Raw genomic sequence first — 21,050 nt, 5'->3', positions numbered from 1 at the left:
TTCTAATCCACACCTGTACTCACCACTGAAATGTAAATGTAAATAGTTGAATGGAATCATGTGGTGCCATCTTTCATTATAGGGAGTCCTGATGGTGCAGTGGTTAAGTGCTCAGCTGCTATCTGAGAGGATGGTGGTTCAACCCACCAACAACTCCACAGGAGAAAGATGTTGAAACCTGCTCCATTAAAGATTGCAGCCTTGGAAACCCTGTGCGGCAGTTCTACTCTTCCTACATGTTCACTATGAGTCAGAATCAACTCATTGGCAATGGGTTTGTTTTTTTACATGTTTATATTTCATTGTTTTACAAAAATGAGGGATGTTTTATAAAGAGATTTTAATTTCTTTCATATGTAAGGATATGCTTGGAATTTCTTCACCACTGCTGTTCTAAAATTTTCTTAATGGGCTGTGTAATTTTATGGTATAGATGTACTCCAGTGTCTTAATACAATCTCTAATTCCATTTGCTTCCAATTTTGTTTTTTTACTATATTCTTTTTTGGTTAAATATTCCTCAACAAATGTATATTTAGAATAGTCATTTTTGTACAAGTATTGTTATTTCTATAAAATGGGTTTTCACTCAATCAGTTTATAGATTAGAAAGGTTAGTATTTTTTTTCTTTCAAAAATAATAGTTAAAAAAAAAAAAAAGCTAAATCATTGTCCAAAAGGAATGCAAGAATAGAATGGAAGAATGATGTATAAGTGGGAGACTGGAGAATATAGAATTTATTCAAGATGATTCCAATTAAAGTACTTTAGTGAAAAGGCTATTTATCTGAGTATGGTTAGATTATGGGAAAAAATACCAGGTTTCACAAAACCAAGGCCTGAAGCTAAAAGGGGAGGATATAATGTTACCAGAGAATGGTGAGAGATGGAACATAGATGTGGGTACACCTTGAAGCACTTGTAATCTTTCAGGGACATGGACAGAGACAAGGTATGGAAGCAGAGAAAAAAATGTGGAGAAAACCCCAAATCCTCCCCAGCTCCCAGTATCTTAACCACTGCTGATGTTTCTCATTTGCCGAATCAAAAAAGACAGGTAAAGAAAGGCAGCAAATGCATCTGAAGGAATGGAAAATATAAGAAAAAAGTATCACAGAGCATGACCCTAATTCCTAACTATGCAAACAATTATATCTTGTATTATTCAATCTCTTACCTCACTTGTTCACAGTCAGAGGAAAGATCGATCTTAAAGATTATATTGTTGAACTTCAGTTAATTTGTGGTTTGATTACACAGAAGTAGTTAATTCTATGAAACAAAGGTACCTTGACAATGTGAGATTGTTAGCACATTGTTAACTATCTCTATTTCAGAATGTAGAAACAAAATTAGAAGATTTTCCAATTGTATCTATGACAAAAACATAAGCACATTGTTTCTATAATTTCTGTAATTCCCTCATGTTAATAATTCGGTAGTAATCTCTTCAATGCCACCGTAACACTTTTGTTCCTCAAACTGTATATGATGGGATTCATCACCGGTGTCAAAATGGTATAGAAAACAGAGAGCAGTTTCCCCAGTCCTTCAGATTGATTTGATTCGGGCTGTAAATAATTGATAGCCGCTGTTCCATAGAATAAGATTATAACTGTCAGGTGAGAAGAACAGGTGGAGAAGGCTTTGGCCCTCCCTTTGGCTGAGGACGATTTCAGAATACTGGAGATAATTTTGCCATAGGAAGCAACAATCAGCAGAAATGGGACCATTAAAAACATCACAATCAATGTATAGACCACCATCTGATCCACAAATGTGTCCCCACAAGCAAGCTTGAGTATTTGGGGGATGTCACAGTAGAAATGATTAATTGTGTTAGACCCACAAAATGAGCGAGAGAAAATCTGGCATGTTTGCCCAATTTCAATTGGAATTCCACTGATCCAGGAGCCAGCCACTAACTGGATACAAACTTTGTGGCTCATGATTATAGGATATTTCAAAGGGTTACAAACGGCCACATAGCGGTCATAGGCCATCACTGTCAGAACCAAACACTCTGTGCCTCCAAACATAAGCACAAAACACATTTGTGTAGCACAAGCCAAAAAGGAAATATTTCTTTTCTGGGTCCAAATGTCTCTGAGCATTCTTGGGACAGTGACTGTTATATAACATATTTCCAAGAAGGAAAAATTGGCAAGAAAAAAATACATGGGATTCTGGAGAGTAGGGTCAATTCTTGTTATCAGTATTATGATGCTATTGCCCAACAAAATAATTAAATACATGATGAAAAATATCCCAAAGAGTATCCACTGTAGACTGGGTACATCAGAGAACCCGATGAGAACAAACTCCATAATTGTAGCGTTATTTGATTCTTCTGCTTTTAATTTGCTTTCCATCTGTGTATATGATAAATTTAAGATGGTTAATTTATTCACTATTTTGAAAAGCACTTTGATTTCTGTTAATTGGATCGGTACTTGTATAAACCTACATAATTAATTAATTAATTCCCCAATCACCATGCTCCATTTCTAGAGAATGTCACCTGAAACCTCAGCAATGATTTGAGATGCTATTAAAACCAACTTAACGAATAAAATCCTGGTATATTTTATTAAACTTATATTTTAATGGTACTAGAGAAATTGAGACGTATACACTGTTAGTTAGAGCTTATTCTTCAGGAAAAAGCTCTGATTATTTTACCTCAATGAGAGTGTCTGTCTCTTGTTTAGTCTCAGTTCTTGGATTTTTTCTCTGTAAACATACCTAATCAACTTTTCTCAAGTCAAAACATTTTGGTAATTTTTTTTTCACTTAATTTTTCATTCAAAGTTAATTTTAAGACTTCTCCTGTATATTATAAGACTTGGTTTCTTAAACCACTCCTTTGTTACTGAGGGAATAAATGTGAGCATTATTAGTTTTCTATTTTTGTATCTCTTCCTTTGCTAATACAAAATATAAAAAAACATGAAGCTCAGGATGCTGTTCAGTAACATTATCATTTAACGCACCTATTCAGTTTATGATAAATGTTAACCTTTAATTTAATCAAGAAATATGACTCACTCTTCACAATATTTTTTTTCACTCTCTACCCACCTAAGATTCTACTTTACACTGTCATATAATTTTCTTGCAACCAAATCTAACTCCCTCTCTCCCCCACCCCTTCATCATAATTTTCATTTATAAAAGCATAACTCTGATTACACCCAGTTATCATTTACTCTGGCCCTGCATAAGCACTGAGCATGTGAATGAGACCTGAGAAAAACACAACTGCCTTGCTTCACTTTCTGTTATTGCCCTCAGACAGGTATCAAACAGTCACCGACAGGACATTACTTGACAATTCACATCATGATTGTTTAATATTTACTTTCCAGCATTTCAAATAATTATTCATGCATTTCCTTCTCTCCTCAAATCTACTACCCCCTACTCCACCACGTCAGCTGATGATTTTGACTTAACTTTCAACGTGAAGGTGATCAAACAAGCATTCCCTCATGTTACTTTATTAGCACTTTTGTTGTCGTTGTTAGGTGCTATCGAGTTGGTTCCGGCTCATAGCAACCCAATGTACCACAGAACAAAACCCTGCCTGGTCCTGCACCATCCTCACAATCTTTGTTATGCTTGAGCCCATTGTTGTAGCCACTGTTCCAACCCACCTCGTTGAGGGCTTGCAGGGTGTGAATGGAGCCCTAGAGGCAGCTTCATGATGGAAGCTCTGATGCAACACTCCAAACCAATGCCATTGAGTGGATTCCAACACATATCAACCCTACATTACAGAGTAGAACTGCTCCATAGGGTTTCCAAGGAGTGCCTGGGAGATTTGAACTGCCTGCCTTTTGGTAAGCAGCCATAGATCTCAACCACTACACCACCAGGGTTTCCGGATGAGGAAGGTGAATTGGTTAAGCCATGGGCCCTCCAGTCACACAGCCCCAAGCCAGCTTTATCCAGCTTTGTCTCTTCCAAGCATCCTTCTCCACAGAGGCATAATCCATAATTGGACTTGTCACAATGATGAGCACATCAGTAAATCTTAGCTGTTAGTATTTCTATGCTTATATTTTCTAACTAAAGAAAATAGGACAAATTGAGATGTTCTGAAAACAGAAAAAAAAAAAAAAAAACTCTCCATTTCCACATAATGCCAATTTTTGTATAACGACCTGGTCTTTGCAATCTAAACCTGTCCATAACTGAAGAATAGGTGCTTTTATTGTAAATAATAAATGCTGTTATTATGATCATTTGCCAAGCATCTAATTTTATTTAATTTATAATTAGGAAAATTAGAGGGCTGCATGTGTTAAGTAATTAACTCATTTTCAAATATTGTTTTAACCAGAATTCCATGTTTTTTCTATTTTATTAGTTGTATCTTGGTCTTCAAATTTAGAACTATTCTTACATAAAATAGCCTATCAAAATAATAACTTACCTTTGAAGATTACGTAAAGCTGTCTAAGAGAGCCTAGGTGTTTTGATAGCATATACTTTTTTTTTTTTTTTTAAGATTTACACTTTGTTCCTGTGGACGTCACTGTGATTCCACAATAGACTTTGCTTGCTTTCAAACTCTAAGTGCTCTTAAATAGGAAAGAGTTGTACTGTCCCTGGGGGAAATCTCTCTTGGGTATTTACTTAATTTAGAGTAGAATGCTTCTGTTTGGCAATAACTCTGGTTTATTTTCAAAATATTTTTCTCTGAATAGATCTGATGTTTTTTGCAACAATTTCTTGGCATCAGTCCCAAGCAAACTCGTTGTCCCAGTTAGGGAGAGAGTGCATGGAGGAGTAATACAACTTACTTTCTAGCATTATTTTATGGACAAAGTTAATCTTTCTAGCGATTGCATTTCAGACCCTTGAATATTGATGTGAACTGGCCTTCCTTAATCTTACTGCCATAATTCATCCAGATGGATCCTTAGGAAACTCTGCTGTATGTTTTGTCACATGAGCATGCTTTGCTTGGTCTCTTCCCAGTAATGGGTGCTGAGAGCCCCTTTTTGAAGTGAAACTCTGTGTTCCTATGTTAGCTTTTGTGAAATTAAGAGCATTTCTGCTGACAAAAACAGATGGTTTAAATAATGTTAGCATGCCCACCCAGACATCATGGAAGGTATCTGGCTGATTCAAAGTGCCAGGTCACCTCAGAAATAAAAATTTTCACCAATATTACTTAAAACAGAAAATAAAAAATGAAGAAGCTTTCCCCTCATAATCGTTTTCCTATTTCAGCTTCCTCTAGGTGTATACGGGGATGAAATTTCTCAGGCTTGAAATCATTAGCTAAAAATCTGCACCTATTTGTGATTTAATATGTTTCTTCTTGATTTGGAGTTCTGTGACTATTCATCACTCATCTGTCAGTTTGTCGTACTGTGGTGGCTTGCATGTTGCTGTGATGCTGGAAGCTATATCACTAGGATTTCAAATGCCAGCAGGGTTGCTCATGGTGGACAGGTTTCAGCTGAACTTCCAGACTAAGACAGACAAGGCTAAAGAATCTGGTGGTTTTCTTTTGAAAAAAATTGGCCAGTAAAAACCTTATGAATAGCAGAAGGCCATTGCCTGATACATGGCTAGAATAGGAGCCCCTCAGATTGGAAGGGACTAAAAATACAACTGAGAAAGAGCCGCCTGCTCAAAGTAAAATCAACCTTAATGATGTGGATGGAGTAAGGCTTTGAGCACCTTCATTTGCTGATGTGGCATGACTCAGCATGAGAACGAACAGGTGCAAACATCCATTAGTAATTGGAATCACGGAATATAAGAGGTAAAAATCTAGGAAAATTGGAAATTGTCAAAAATGAAATGGAACATATTAAAATCAGTATCATAGGCATTAGTGAGATGAAATGGACAGGAATTGGCTGTTTTGAATCAGGCAATCATAAGACCTACTACACTGGGAATGCAAAATTAAAAAGGAATGGCATCATATTCATTGCCAAAAAGAAAATTTCAAGAACTATCCTGAAGTATAACGCTGTCAGTGATAGGATAATATCCATGAGCCTATAAGGAAGATCAGATAATATGACAGTTACACAAATTTATGCACCAACTTCTAAGGCCAAAGGTGAAGAAATTGAGGATTTTTACCAACTTCTGCATTGTTGAACTGATTGAACCTGCAATCAAGATGCATTGATAATTACCAGTAATTGGAATGCAAAATTTGGAAACAAAGGAGAAGAATTGGTATTTGGAAAATATGTACTTGGGTACAGAAATGACTCCAGAGATGGCATGATAGAATTTTTCAAGACCAACGTTTTCTTTAACAATACCCTTTTTCAGCAACATAGATGGTTGCTATATAAATGGACCTCACTAGGCTGAATAAGCAGGAATTCAACAGACTACATCTGTGCTAAGAAGTGATGTAAAAGCTCAATATCACTGGTCAGAACAAGGCCAGGGGCTGACTGTGGAACAGATCATCAATTGTTCGTATGCAAGTTCAGGTTGAATCTGATAAAAAAATTGAAACAAGTCCATGCAAACCAAAATAAGACCTTCAGTATGTCTCACCTGAATTTAGAGACTGTAGCAAGAACAGATTTGACAACTGAGCACTAATGACCAAACAGCAGACAAGTTCTGGGATGACATCAAACCTGAAGAAAGCAAAAGGCCATTAAAAAGACAGGAAAGAAAGAAAAGACTAAAATGGATGTCAGAAGACACTAGACTCTGAAACTTGTTCTTGAAAGTTGAGTAGTAAAGGGAATGGAAGAAATGATGGAGGAAACGAGCTGAACAGAAGACCTCAAAGGGCAGCTTGAGAAGACAAAGTAAAGTAGTGTGATGATATGTGCAAAGATCTGGAGTTAGAAAACCAAAGGGGAAGAACCCTCTCAGCATTTCTTAAGCTGAAAGAACTGAATAAAAATTCAAGCATTCAGTTGCAATTTTGAAGGAATCAAGGGCAAAATATTGAATGATGCAGGAGGAATAAAAAAATAATAAGGTGGAAGGAATACACAAAGTCACTGCACCAAAAAGAATTGGTCGATGTTCAGCCATTTCAGGAGGTAGCAGCATATGATCAAGAACTGATGGTCAAACCAGAAACCAAACTCAGGGCCGTCGCGTCAATTCTGACTCACAGCGACCCTATAGGACAGAGTGGAACTGCCCCGTAGAGTTCCCAAGGAGCGCCTGGTGAGTTTGAACTGCTGACCCTTGGGTTAGCAGCAGTAGCACTGAAGCACTACACCACTAGCGTTTCCAAGAACTGATGGTAGTGAGGGAAAAAGTTCAAGCTGCACTGAAGGCATTAGTGAAAAACAAGGCTCCAGGGATTGAGGAAATATCGACTGAGATGTTTCAACCAACAGATGCATACGGGAGCACCTGGCTGAGCCCAATGCAGGCTGGATGCCGAACTAGAAGCTGTACTTCACGGGACCTTGACACAGAGGGTGTTAGCTTCTGTGAATTTTTCTTTTAGCCAAAGGTAGAAAAATGTGGGAAGCAAGAGAGGGAGTTTATTACTCTAAGATGTGAAAATAGGATGAAGCATCTTTCTTATTTTTCCTTAGGTTGTGCTTCTTTTCTAAAAGAGAAAAATGCCAGAGGTCATGATTTTTGTCATCCTAGTTCCCAGCTTAAATGTACAAATGCAAATTTAGGGACAAAGTTTGAAAAGGAAAGACCTCTGGCAAGAGGTGTCCCTAGACAGGGATTGTGTGGTATAGGAGTGGAAGCAGTCAAAGACAATTGTCCTTACATGGAGTATTATTATTCCGGGGTCCAGAAGCACCAATGTTACACTGTATACCACAGCACTAAGGATGTTCCACCACTCCATGGGGGCTACTAATGCATTCCTTATTCATGACAGCTCTGTAACACTTCACACTCATACATGTGAAAAATATATTATAGGCATATTATAGTATACCAGGGGAAATTTTGATCTGATTTCTACTTCCTGCTGAGGGTGCTGTTTCCAGGGGTTTCTAGCTTTTTGCACTCATTAGTACAAATTTCCTTACTGGAAGGTCTCTCCCAGATGCATAACTTTGGTCATCTTTTTTTGAGATCTACATTTCCAACGTTGACAACTTTTTTCTCAATCTGTAAGTATAGAGCTCCAAATGTGTGTCATATAAACATCTAACACTCTCCTTTAAGTAGCTGCCCTTTGTTTTAGGATACCCACTTCCATCAAGTTGATTGGCAGCTTTGTGTGGTTCAGAGTAGAACTGTACTCCATCAGATTTTCAATGGCTGTGATCTTATGGAAGTAGATGACCAAGTCTTTCTTCTGAAGTGCCATCTGGTAGATTCAAAACATCAACCTTTTGGTTAGTAGCTGACAGCAAACTATTTGTACCACCCCAGAACAGACAGATACCTCTTAATGGTCCTAGGTTACTTGTAGGTGAGAGAAAACATGCTACTTTGGTTGAGATTAGAGGAAAGAATTATGAAATTCTGAAAAGGCTATGAAGGCAGGGTCTTGATTTTTTTCAGACTGCTGTAATTAAAATGCATAACTTCAGGCCTGGCACATAGTAGGCTGTATATATATATATATATATATATATATATATATATATATATATATATATATATATAGTGTTGTGCAAAGAAGGATGGAAGAAAACATGAAAGAAGAAGGAATAAGAGGAATAGAATATACAGAGCAGACTGTAAGGAGGTGATCATGAGGGTACACGTAGAATATAAAGTAAATGTCTAACAAAAACAAAGTCAAATCACAGCAAACTTCCAAAGGAAAATGTTGGAAGTGGGAATCGTTGTATGAAGTAGCAGTAATTTGGTTAAAAAAATTGGGAGGCAGTAGCATATACCACATAAAATATACCTGTTTCCCTTCCTCTTCCATAAATGAACAAAGCTTCAGTTGGTAATATTTCCCAGCTTTATCAAGGAGTCATTTGTTAGACTCTCTCCCATTGACGTGGTGGTATTAAATGTGGACAAGGGAAGATGTAATGTGTACATTCTGTTTTCTGACCCCAGGCTTCTGTCACAGTCTATTCCTTGTCCTCAAATTCTCCCTATGAGGAGTATACACTTAGGTATTCTTTTCTTATGTAGATCATTGGGCACCACATAAATCTGTGTTGACCTGTAGTCACAGTCTTACTGACAAACGGTGTATTACACAATAGGTTAGCACTAAGGTTCTCATTGGCGCCTGCTGCCTAATAACTGTTGTAGTTAGGTGCCCTCAGAAATAACACAGAGGGACCCCAAGTGGCAGCGTATGGAGCAGCTCACCAGGTCTTTCTCCCGCGCAGCCACTGGGTTGATTTGAACCAACAAACTTTCAGTTAGCAACTGATCACTTAACCATTGGGCCACCAGGACTGTTAGCCCTAAAGCAAGTGGTGAAAGTGGGAACACGCTATCTGAAGTGAAATAATACAAGCCCTTATTCTGTCAATCAGTGATTAATTCTGTCTCTCTGGTCATGGAGTAGGGACAGGGGATGCTTTGTCCCAGTCATTGAAAGTCAGACACTGGGAATACCTATCACCTCCAAATATAATTATAGTGAAAGAATTGAGAGAGAGTACTACCTCATGTTGTTCTTGTTAGGTGCCATGGAGTTGGTACCGACTCATAGCCACCCTGTGTACAACAGAAGGAAACACTGCTCAGTTCTGTGCCATACTTACAATCCTAGTGCTTGAGCCCATTGTTGCAGCCACTGTATCCACTCATCTCATTAAGGGTCTTCCTCTTTTTCCCTGACACTCTACCAAGCATGATGTCCTTCTCCAAGGACTGATCCCTCCCGAGAACATGTCCAAACTATATGAGTCATAGTCTCACCATCCTTGCTTCTAAGGAACATCCTCTTTGTACTTCTTCTAAGATTTGTTCATTCATTTGGCAGTCCATGGTATATTCAATATTCTTCACCAGCACCACAATTCAAAGGCATCAATTCCTCTTCAGTCTTCCTTACTCTTCATCCAACTTTTGCATGTATATGAGGCAATTGAAAACACCATGACTTGAGTCAGGCACACCTTAGTCTTCGAGGTGACATTTTTGCTTTATAACACTTTAAATAGGTATTTTGCAGTAATTTGCTGAATGCAATGGGTCTTTTGATTTCTTGACTGCTGCTTCTAAGAGCCTTGATTGTGGATTCAAGTAGAATGAAATCCTTGACAACTTCACTCTTTTTTCCATTTACTTGTATGTGATATTAACTATATTGTTTGATAATTTCCACATTCGGTTTGATCACCTTTCTTGAGAAGAGACATACATACGGATCTCTTCCAGTAGGTTGACCAGGTTGCTGTCTTCCAATTTTCTTGGGATAGATGAGTGTGCACTTCAAGCACTGCATCTGTTTGTTGAATCATCTCAATTGGTATTCTGTCAATTCCTGGAGCCTTATTTTTCGTCAATGTCTTCAGTGCAGCTTGAACTTCTACCTTTCGGTACCATCAGTTCCTGATCATATGCTACCTCCTGAAATGGTTAAATGTCTAATTCTTTCTGGTGTAGTGACTCTGTGTATTCCTTCCATCTTCTATTGATCCTCCATGCATTATTTAATATTTTCCCCATAGAATCCTTCAATATTGCAACTCAAGTTTTGAATTTTTTTCTTCAGTTCTTTAGCTTGAGAAATGCTGAGCGTGTTCTTCCCTTTGGTTTTCTATCTCTAGGTCTTTGCTCATGTCATTGTAATACTTTACTTTGTCTTCTCCAGCTGCCCTTTGAAATATCCTGTTCAGCTTTTTTTCTTCATCATTTCTTCCTTTTGCTTTAGCTAGTCGACATTCAAAAGCAGGTTTTAGAGTCTCTTCTGACATCCATTTTGGTCTTCTCTTTCTTTCCTGGCACAAACTTGAATGTCAGGATGTTGTTGAGGGCCTTGAATTCTAGTAGTTGTAATGTGAGTCACAGTGCATGACACTGGCAAAAGATGTTGCTCCCAAATGGGTCCTGGATAGAGGAGAACCCACAGAGATCAGATGCCTAGTTCTCAGAGGCAGTTAAAGCAACAAGAGAAACCACTGAAGGCCAGACAGCCAATCAATATTACCAGAAGGAGGAGTAGGCCAGAAGATTGAGTAAAAAATTGCTGCAAAAACAAGGCACCAGTCAGGGGGGAAAAAAAATATATATATATATGTACATACATATGCATAGGCACAAACTCTTGGATATATATATATATATATATATATATGAAACAAATAAATGTTTATTTTTAGTGTTTTTAAAATCGATTATTTAGTTTCCATTTAGACTTGAATTTGTCCTTGCTTTTTTTTTTACTAGCTAAGAGGGAGCCCTTGTGGTGCAGTGTTTACGAACTTGGCAGCTAATCCAGACGTCAGCCATTCGAATACACCAGCTGCTCCTCGGAAGCCCTATGGGGCAGTTCTACTCTGTCCTGTAGGGTTGCTATGAGTTGGAACTGACTTGATGGTAACTTACTTGTTTGTATGTTTGTTAATTTTTTGAAGCATTATTTTGGGTGAATGAAGATTGAAGAACCTCTACATTTAGTTAAGTTCTTCCACTGGAAAACCTGGCATTTGATATGATTTTGTTTTGATTATTTGTAAATGCATTTTCATTATTGTTAATTATTAGTCCTTAGCTGTCTGGAAGAGCATCTCATCCTTTCTTGGAATGAAAAAATGTTAGAGTTTTGCTAATCAAGAACCTTCTGGCCTAACTGGGGAAACTGAGGATACAGAGCTAAAGATTTGCTATTGATTAGATACCAACTGTGAAATAGCATAATTTAGAGTATAGTCTTCACCTGATGGATTTAAAAAAGTGACTGGCATTTTTCCATGGATGGTGCCACACCTAAACTCTCCTCTACCAAAGCCTTATAGTTTAGTTACCTACCTGAACAGCACTCGGTTTTGTAACATAATAAATTTTCTTGAAAACAGCTAAAATCTATTTCCATCCATGCTTTCTGCAGTAGGCTTTTCAAAAGAAGTTTGCTGTTTTTTATGCCCTTGTTTTTATCTCTGGGTCATAAACCTACTAAGCTCATATATGTGAGGGCCGTTGCATGTAATATAGTGACAGCATCTTCAATAGATAATGTTCTTCAATGTTTTCTTAAAAACCACATGTTCAAATTGAGCATCTGTCAAACACCCAAGACTCTCTTGAAATTATCTACTTGAATTGATATAGATCCTTGCATAGATGCTTTTGGTAACTGCCTCTTGATAACTAACTACCTTAGTTCAGAATGAAGGTGGAAGAAAAAAAAAAAAAGACTGTAAGCACTCATTAATTCCCAGTGTGCTCATTCAGAATTTGTTTTCTTGGGACCTGACTATAATCGTCTTTGTTCAGTGAGCCCTCCACTTAAAAGAAGTACAAAGTTAATACAGCCATGTGCTGCATAACACCCTTTCAGGTAACATTCGACTGCATGTAAGTCTGTGGCCCTACAAGGTTGTAGTAGAGTTCAGAAATCTCCATCAGAAAATGGGACTTGGTAGACATTACTGGACATAGGGAACACAACACCTTCCTGCCTGCAACATGTGTATCTCATGTTCTTTGTATACAAAATGATTAGGCTGCCAGGCTTACAGTGGTATAAAACCTATATACAACCTATAATACATATGTCTTGATAATCATAATAAATGCCCATTTTACTGACTTGTGTGTATACTGTACTATACTTTATATCATCCCTGGGTTATCAATGTTCAACTTACGTATAACCCATAGTTACAAACCCACCCCCATAAAGCCCATTATAGTAAAAAGTCAAGGTACATACAATGGTTGATAATAAACAAAATGAGTGTTACTTTTGATGAACATCAAAATGTTATTATTATTATTATATTTAACATGCTTTAGAGCATTTGGAAGTATTTATTTTTTATGCATAAATATATACTATATACTAATACAAACGTTTGGCTGACATTAGACACAAACCATACCTGTTCTGACTTATGTACACACTTGACTTAAAGACAGACTTTGGAAGAGAACTCATTCTTAATCCAAGGACTGCCTGTATATAATATGATGTTTGCACAATGTCCAAATCACATAAAATTCTATTTCACAGAACTTATCATGGATGTTTAAGAGACACATGACGGTATTAGTCTTTCAGTAATATTTTTAAAATTTCAAACTAAACACACTAATTTTTATTAACCCAAATCATTGAGTATCATGATTTCCCTAGTATGAAAAGTATAGCAGACCCATAATCCGTTGCCATTGAGTAGATTCTGAATCATAGTGACCCTACAGGGCAGAATAGAACTACCCCACAGGGTTTCCAAGGAGCAATTGGTGGACTCAAATTGCCAACCATTTAGTTAGCAAGTTAGCAGCCGAGCTCTGAACCACTATGCCACCAGGGCCCCAATAAAGCATAGATAATATTTAAATTACAAACAATTCTTACATGTCTATTAAGTTAATTTCAGATTATTTCCTGAGCATGATTTTTATTACACTGGTTTCAGCTTACAATGGAGTCATGTACTTGTGCAAGCATTAAGTTACAAATTCTAAAATCTGCCCATAAGGTGAAAGTTGTGCATTTTCAAAATAGTCTTAAAATTACATTAAATCATCCATAACATTCAGTTGTGGCTATATAAACATACTCAATATAACTAATTTTTCCTCAACAAGATAGAAAAAAAAAAAAAAAAAAGGAGTAACTCTTTCCATCTGAACACCCAAGGGAGTTACTGGCTTATGGTTCAGCTGCTATGGCTACACATAAAATTACTCCAAAAGTTAGAGGTTTAGAAGAACAACTTTGTGAAGCTCACAGATTCTGTGGGCTAGGAATTGAATGACAACAGGAATGGGCCATCTCTACTAGACAGTGGAGCCCCAGCTAGAAAGACCAGAAGGTTGGGAATAATTGGATTACTGAGGACTGGCACCATCTGAAGGCATCACTCACAGGACTGTATGTTGGTTATTGCATGTGGACCAAAGCAACTATACATGGCCTCTCCATGTAACTAGGTTATACACAACATGGGAGCCTGAGGGAGTTGAAACATCATACATAGCAGCTCCGGGCTCCCGAAACAAGTGTCTTAGCACACAGTGTGGAAGCTGTATAGTCTTCCTGGCCTACCCTTGGAAGTCATGCAAAGTTACTTCTATTGCATTCCATTCTTTAAAAAAGTGAATCAGAAGTCCACTCAGAGGCCGGGGCGGGGGGCGGGGGGAGAGACAGACCATGTTTCTTAACAAAGTGGTGAAAATGTCACTTTGCAGCATAGCACGTGGAGTGAGAGATGATGTTGTAACCAACATTGGAAAACACAATATGGCACAACTTGGGTTCGTTTTTTGTTGTTTCATTTATGTTGATTCTTTTTGATTGTTTGCTCATTTAACCAAGGGTTATAGTTATATCTGTTTATATTAAATATATGTAAGATACATGGTTTGAGAGAGATGTACTATGAAGATAATGAGCTTACACTTCAAGGTGCCTTTCTTGCCCAAGTCCTTTCCAAGTTGCCTGGGAGGTACCATAGTATTCACATACTTACATATTTTGTAAATTTTGCAAAAGTTATTTTAATCATGGCATTAATGTCTGCTGTCTCTGTCCTCTCTGACTCCCTCTGTGTCCACAGCCACTTTCATAGTGTGATATTTTAGTGATTACAGGTATTAGAGGTTCTGGATGAAAAAAGTAAAGTTGAGGATATATTTAGTTTGGGGTTTATGTTGTTTGCAGAAACTCTGGATATATTTAGTTTATTGCTAGCGATGTTTCACATAATTTATTGCTAGGATTAAAACTGTCTGACTCTAATGCTAGTATTCTTAATATCATACTACTGTCATAGGGATCAGGCTTTTGTGTCTTTCACTTGAAAAGAGTATAGTCTATCCTCAGATATTTATAAACCTTCTCACTAGTTGTCACCTCACTATTTGCATCAACACATCTTTCTGCTCTTATTACTCACTATGACCCCACCTGTCTGTGGTACTTGTTAGCTTATTTGGAAGTAGGCAATTAATTGTGAGTTATTTCCTCTTTCAGCATTTCATATGTAATTTTGAATTTGGAATGCATTTTTTTTTTTCTAAAGGCAGCCAACAGAACTTTATTAACTTCATTTGCCAATTCACTTGGGTTCATCCTTGACTGCCATTTATTGATTCAAATGAAAAAGTCTTTTTTTTTTTTTTTTTGGTTACAGTGTATAGTCAAGCATTTTTTGTTGTGTGTTTTTTATTTCTTTTATTCTTTGGTAATTGAGTCTGCCTTCTCACACTTAATGTAATTTTTTTTTTATATACAATTGTCCCATTGCCTAGTTATACGTCAATTATTATATGTAACCCTTTGTCTAAAAAAAAAAAAAAAAAAAACTAAGTAGACTGAAATATCTTTAAGTAAGTTCTAAGCTCCTGGTGACAGTAAATATCTTTTCTTAGCTTGAAAATGCATTGCCTATTGTATAGGTCAACAAATGGAACTCAGCTCTTTGAAGCTCAAGTTCCATAGAAAAATGAAAGATTATTTTTCCTATTGGCTTGAAATCTCAGCTCTCATTCTACTCTCACACTGCAGATACGGACTTAATATGTTGTTGTTGTTAGTGCTGATGAGTTAATTCTAACTCATGGAAATTTCATGTCTGCTGAGTAGAACTACTCTATAGGGTTTTCCAGGTTGTGACCTTTTGGAAGCAGAACACTAGTCCTATCTTCTGAGTTGCCTTTAGGTGGGTTTGAATCACTCAACTTTTGGCTAGTAGTTGAGCACTTAATCTTTTTTTGACACTCAGGGACTCCTGGACTTAACACAGATAAAGCCCATTGCTGTTGAGTTGATTCTGACTCATAGTGACCCTATAGGACAGAGTAGAACAGCCCCATAGGGTTTCCAAGGCTGTAACCTTTATGGAAGCAGACTGCCATGTCTTTCTCCTGCAGCCTCCCTCAAATACACTGAATTAATGAAGTTAATTGCAAGTCAGAGGGTCTCATTCTAGAATGATAGCTTGAGAAGCTCCACAGACCTGGTCCCCAGCAAAACACAATAACTGATGGAATTACAAAATCACAACCATTTAAAGTCTCTGTAAATTACCCAAAGAGCACAAAGCAAATGAGCAAATGTTTATTCAGGAAAAATATCTACTCTACCTTGGTAAAAACAGTGAAAGTTTGTGGTTTGTGAGCCGTGAGCCACTCCTTGCCTTCCTCTCTTCCAACTGTTCGTGATAGAAGCTCTAATTTTGGTAAGTGTGGTCATGAATATTGGACTCTCTCCCTACTCAACTCCCAGACAAGGCCAATGGTATCTCCCCAGAAGTGACAGACTGCCACCACTTTTTATTCTCACCAGCTACATGTTGCAGAGACTAAATTCTAGATGAGTGAGTCCAAGAAGTCAGGGACTACCTTCTTCTCTCCAGCCAACCGACACTTACAAGGTAGAAACTCTATTCCAGGCTTGATGGATCAAAAATACTGAGGATTCAAACACCTTTCCCAGTTGACTTTTAAGGTGGAGGTTCCACACTGGGTGAGGAAAGATTAGAAGAAGAGAGGCTGCCATCCCAGCTCAGCATCATGGTTGTAAAGCAGGGATGTCACTCTAGAAGAAGTGTACTGTTGCCTCTTCTCCAAGGTGGGAACTCTCTTTCTTGCCCAGAGAGAAAGACAGACTGTAAGAACAGGAAACTCCAAAGCTCTCCTCAAAGGAATTGGATTTATTAGGAATAGAATGTGAGGGAAGTGCATTCCTGAGAGTGTTATCAGAAATAAAAGAGATTCTGGAGGTAAGCATGAAAGCAACAGGTAAACAACAAGGCAGCTAGTTTACCAGACAAATTCAGGGAAAGATATAATTAAGCAGAGTTGTTCTGGATTCGGTTCAATCTCAAAGACTGACCTCAATAACTACCCCTGCAAAGGGGGCCAAATTAAATTGTGGAGAAATTTGTGTCTCAGGGCATTGCTAAAAAACAACAGAGCAATCAGTTGGTAATTAGTGAAGTCTAGCAGTTGAAACTGATGGACAGATTGGCCAACAACTTAACCGAGAGTTCAGGGAAAGATAGTCAAAGAAAGTCCTGACAACCACCGTGCCAGGGTAACTGCACATATGCCTTGGTTATGCCCTCTGAGGAGCAACACCACAGGCTTCATAATGAAGGGAAAATAGGTTTCAATAATATACTCCAACAAAGTCACCAATAATAGACAAGCAAGCCAAACTAGTAAGCCCTAGGAGGGGCAAGTATCCACAGCTGTTACAACATATTATCTAAAATGTCCAGTGTTCCATTAGGAAATGTTCGAATTCACTAGCCATTAGAGAAATGCAAATCAAAACCTCAATGAGATATCATCTCACCCTGGCATTACTGGCATGAATAATAATAATAATAATAATAATAAAAAAACAGAAAATAATAAATGTTGGAAAGGTTGCAGGGAGATTTGAACTCTTATGCAGTGCTATTGGGAATACAAAATACAAAAGGGTACAACCATTTTGGAGAATGATATGGAGCTTCCTTAGAAAGCTAGAAATACAAATATCATGTGATCCAGCAATCCCACTCCTGGGAATATATCCTAGAGAAATAAAAGCTGTCACATGAATAGACATCTGCATGCCCATGTTCATTACAGCATTGTTCCCAATAGCAAAAAGATGAAAACAACCTAGACATCCATCAATGGATGAAAGGATAAACAAACTATGGTACATACACAAAATGGAGTATTACACAACAATAAAGAACAACGATGAATTTGTGAAGCATCTCACAACATGGATGAACCTGGAGGGCATTATGCTAAGTGAAATAAGTCAATGAAAAAAGGACAAATATATGAAACCACTACCATAAAAACTCATGAAAAGATTTCCACGCAAAAAGAAACAATCTTTTGTGGTTACATGGGGGGGGGGGTGAGAATGGAAAATCACTAAATAGACAATGGATAAGTGGTAACTTTGGTGAAGGGTAAGATATTACACAATACTGGGGAAGCCAGCACTCCTTGTCCAAGGAAAGGTTGTGGAAGCTCCATAGACACATCCAAACTCCCTGAGAAATCAAATTACTGACCTGAGGGCTGTGGAGACCATAGTCTCAGGAACAAGTATCTCAATTGCCATAAAATTATTTATAAAGAAAACATTCTGAATTCTACTTTGGGTCTTAAAAGCTTCTGAGCAGCCATCAAAGATAATTCACTGGTCTCACCCCATCTGGAGCAAGGGGGAATGAAGAAAACCAAAGACACACAGGAAATATTAGTCCAAAGACTAAGGAACCACAACCACCACAGCCTCCACCAAACTGAGTCCAGCACACCTAGACGGTGCCAAGCTGCCACTACTGACTGCTCTGACAGGGATCACAATAGAGGGGCCCAAACAGAGCTGGAGAAAAATGGAGAACAAAAATCTAACTCACAAAAAAAGATCAAACTTTCTGGCCTGACTGAGACTGGAGAAACCCTGAGAATATGGCCCCTAGATGCTCTTTTAGTTCAGTAATGAAGTCACTTCTGAGGTCCACCCTTCATCCAAAGATTACACAGGCTCATAAAACAAAATGAAACTAAAGGGACACACCAGCCTAGGGGCAAGGACTAGAAGGTAGGAGGAACAGGAAAGCTGGTCACAGGGAGCCGAAGGTTGAGGAGGGAGAGTGTTGACATGTCGTGGAGTTGGTAACCAATGTCACAAAACAATATGTGCACTAATTGTTTAATGAGAAGCTAGTTTGTACTGTGAATCTTCATCTAAAATACTATATATATATATATATATGTAAGTAAATAAATAAAGTGTCCAGTGTTCAGTAAAAAATGTTAAAGCATGCAAAGAAACAGATTAGTGGGAACCATACACAGGAAACAAGGAGACAACAAAACTGCCTGCGTGAGAGCTCAGATGTTGGACTTAATAGACAAAAGACTTCAAAGCAGTCAATATAAATATGTTTATTAAAGAACTCACATACAGAAACACTAACTGTGGGGAAGATACAAATTTGGTATTTTGCTGTTTATTTGAAATAATCTAAAAATACCAAAAATGAGGCAATATGATTAATTAATTAACATTATTTAATCTGACTTTGGTGAAGGCTTTAAAATTACACAGAGATCAGAGACCACCTTATGATGCAAGCTCCACATAACTTGGAACCCCAACAGCTTTGAAGTACACTTGCATGTGTTCAGTGTCATATTTTCTTTGAGACTAGAGTTTCTGCCTGTGGAGAATTGATACCACAATTAATACCTACAGACAACCCCCACAGTTCCCCAGTTCCCCTGAGATAAAACAAAATAAAATGTCTCACCATGTATTTACTCAGAAAGAAACTCAAAGTGGTAATTTAACATTATACAGCATTTTCTAAAAATGAAGTTTTTCATCTTTTTATGTTTTCACCCCTACCTAAGAACTCCTAATATTAAAGAAAATGATAAACTACACAGGTGAGACACTATCTGGGAAGGAAGTTCAAAGGATCTGGTGATGTCATTCACTGGGATGGGGAGATACCATGACTGTTGCTACCTGACACAAATTTGATATTTGGACCAGCCTTCTAAATAGAAAAACAATTTGGCTCACATTTCAAAATTGCAAGGTTTTTCATGACTATATAAAGAATGTTAAAATATCACTTAGCTGAGAGTGTCATTCTTTTGCTGCTTAGGGTTACACAAAAGCTATTTCTAGAGGCAATGCATGAATTTTGGAAAATATTGCACAGAGTAGTTTTAAGGAATAGAAAATATTATCCTTTAATTAAGTCCATGTAGTTGTTCAGAGAATTGGAGAGACTTCAGCAAGAATATTTTTATCCTTTGCATTTGATTGTAGGCTGGTATAAAGGAATGAGTAAAATACATGTTGCATTTTCAAAAACACAGCAGGAATCTGGGGACTTAGAGAAGTGATTTTGAAGGCCTACAACCCAGATTCATTACAGATAATTGCTTATTAAAATCAAATGCCTTTTCCATTTGTCCTCTATTTGTTTTCTCTCATTTCATTAATTCCATCTACTATACTATATTACCCTAGGTTATTTTTTTCCACCATGCGTGAATGTCTTCATTAGCATTTCTACTTCTTCCTACAAAGTTTTGCAGAGGAAACGATTTAAACATAATACAAAGTTTAAACAAATCATATTTGTAACAAATGACCAGAAAAAACTGTGCCTCACTGACTGAGTTCATCCTGCTGGGATTAGCAGACACCCTGGAGCTACAGATCACCCTCTTTTTGCTCTTTGTTGTGATTTACATACTCACAGTCCTGGGGAATGTGGGGATGATCCTGCTAATCAGGGTGGACTCTCGACTTCACACACCCATGTATTTCTTCCTGGCTAACTTGTCCTTTGTGGATGTTTGCTACTCGTCCACCATCACCCCAAAGATGCTGGTAGATCTATTGTCTGAGAAGAAAACCATCTCCTTTGCTGGCTGCTTCCTGCAGATGTATTTCTTTATTGCCCTGGCAACAACTGAATGCATCCTCTTTGGGTTAATGGCCTATGACCGCTATGTGGCCATATGTAACCCACTCCTTTACTCCTTAATCATGTCCAGGACAGTCTGCCTTAAAATGGCAGCTGGGGCATTTACAGCAGGATTGCTGAACTCCATGGTTAACACAAGTTATGTAAGCAGCTTACCATTCTGTGGTTCCAATATCATCCATCACTTCTTCTGTGACACCCCCCCTCTTTTTAAGCTCTCTTGTTCTGACACACGCCTGAATGAAAGCATCATTTCCACTTTTGCTGGTGTGAATATGGTTGGAACTCTGCTGGTCATCCTTACTACCTACTCCTATATTCTCTTCACCATCTTTCGTATGCATTCAGGGGAGGGGAGGCGCAAAGCATTCTCAACTTGTGCCTCCCACTTGACTGCTATAATTCTGTTCTATGCAACTGTCATCTATACTTATCTGAGACCCAGTTCTAGCTACTGCCTGAGTCAGGATGAAGTGGCTTCCGTGTTCTACACAGTGGTGA

The 21,050-nt window shown here is 37.8% G+C and overlaps 1 protein-coding gene and 1 pseudogene across 1 annotated transcript; one reads left to right on the top strand and one right to left on the bottom strand.

Annotated features, from left to right (window-relative positions):
- Positions 1-1,427: 1,427 nt before the first annotated feature.
- Positions 1,428-2,357, bottom strand: LOC126063784 (olfactory receptor 10AG1-like). Its single transcript, XM_049862167.1, has one exon. The coding sequence runs from the start codon at positions 2,325-2,327 to the stop codon at positions 1,428-1,430; it is 900 nt and encodes a 299-aa protein (XP_049718124.1). The 5' UTR covers positions 2,328-2,357.
- A 17,849-nt stretch (positions 2,358-20,206) lies between these two features.
- LOC126064009 (olfactory receptor 5F1-like) lies at positions 20,207-21,050 on the top strand (annotated as a pseudogene).

Source organism: Elephas maximus, chromosome 20, assembly GCF_024166365.1.
Source record: "Elephas maximus indicus isolate mEleMax1 chromosome 20, mEleMax1 primary haplotype, whole genome shotgun sequence".
NCBI classification, from domain to species: Eukaryota; Metazoa; Chordata; class Mammalia; order Proboscidea; family Elephantidae; genus Elephas; species Elephas maximus.
Note: the sequence above shows the minus strand (reverse complement) of the source record. Positions and strands in the feature narration are given on the sequence as shown.

Excerpts from the sequence above, each read along its gene's own strand:
- LOC126063784 (XM_049862167.1), bottom strand. The coding sequence starts at position 2,327 with ATGGAGTTTGTTCTCATCGGGTTCTCTGATGTACCCAGTCTACAGTGG.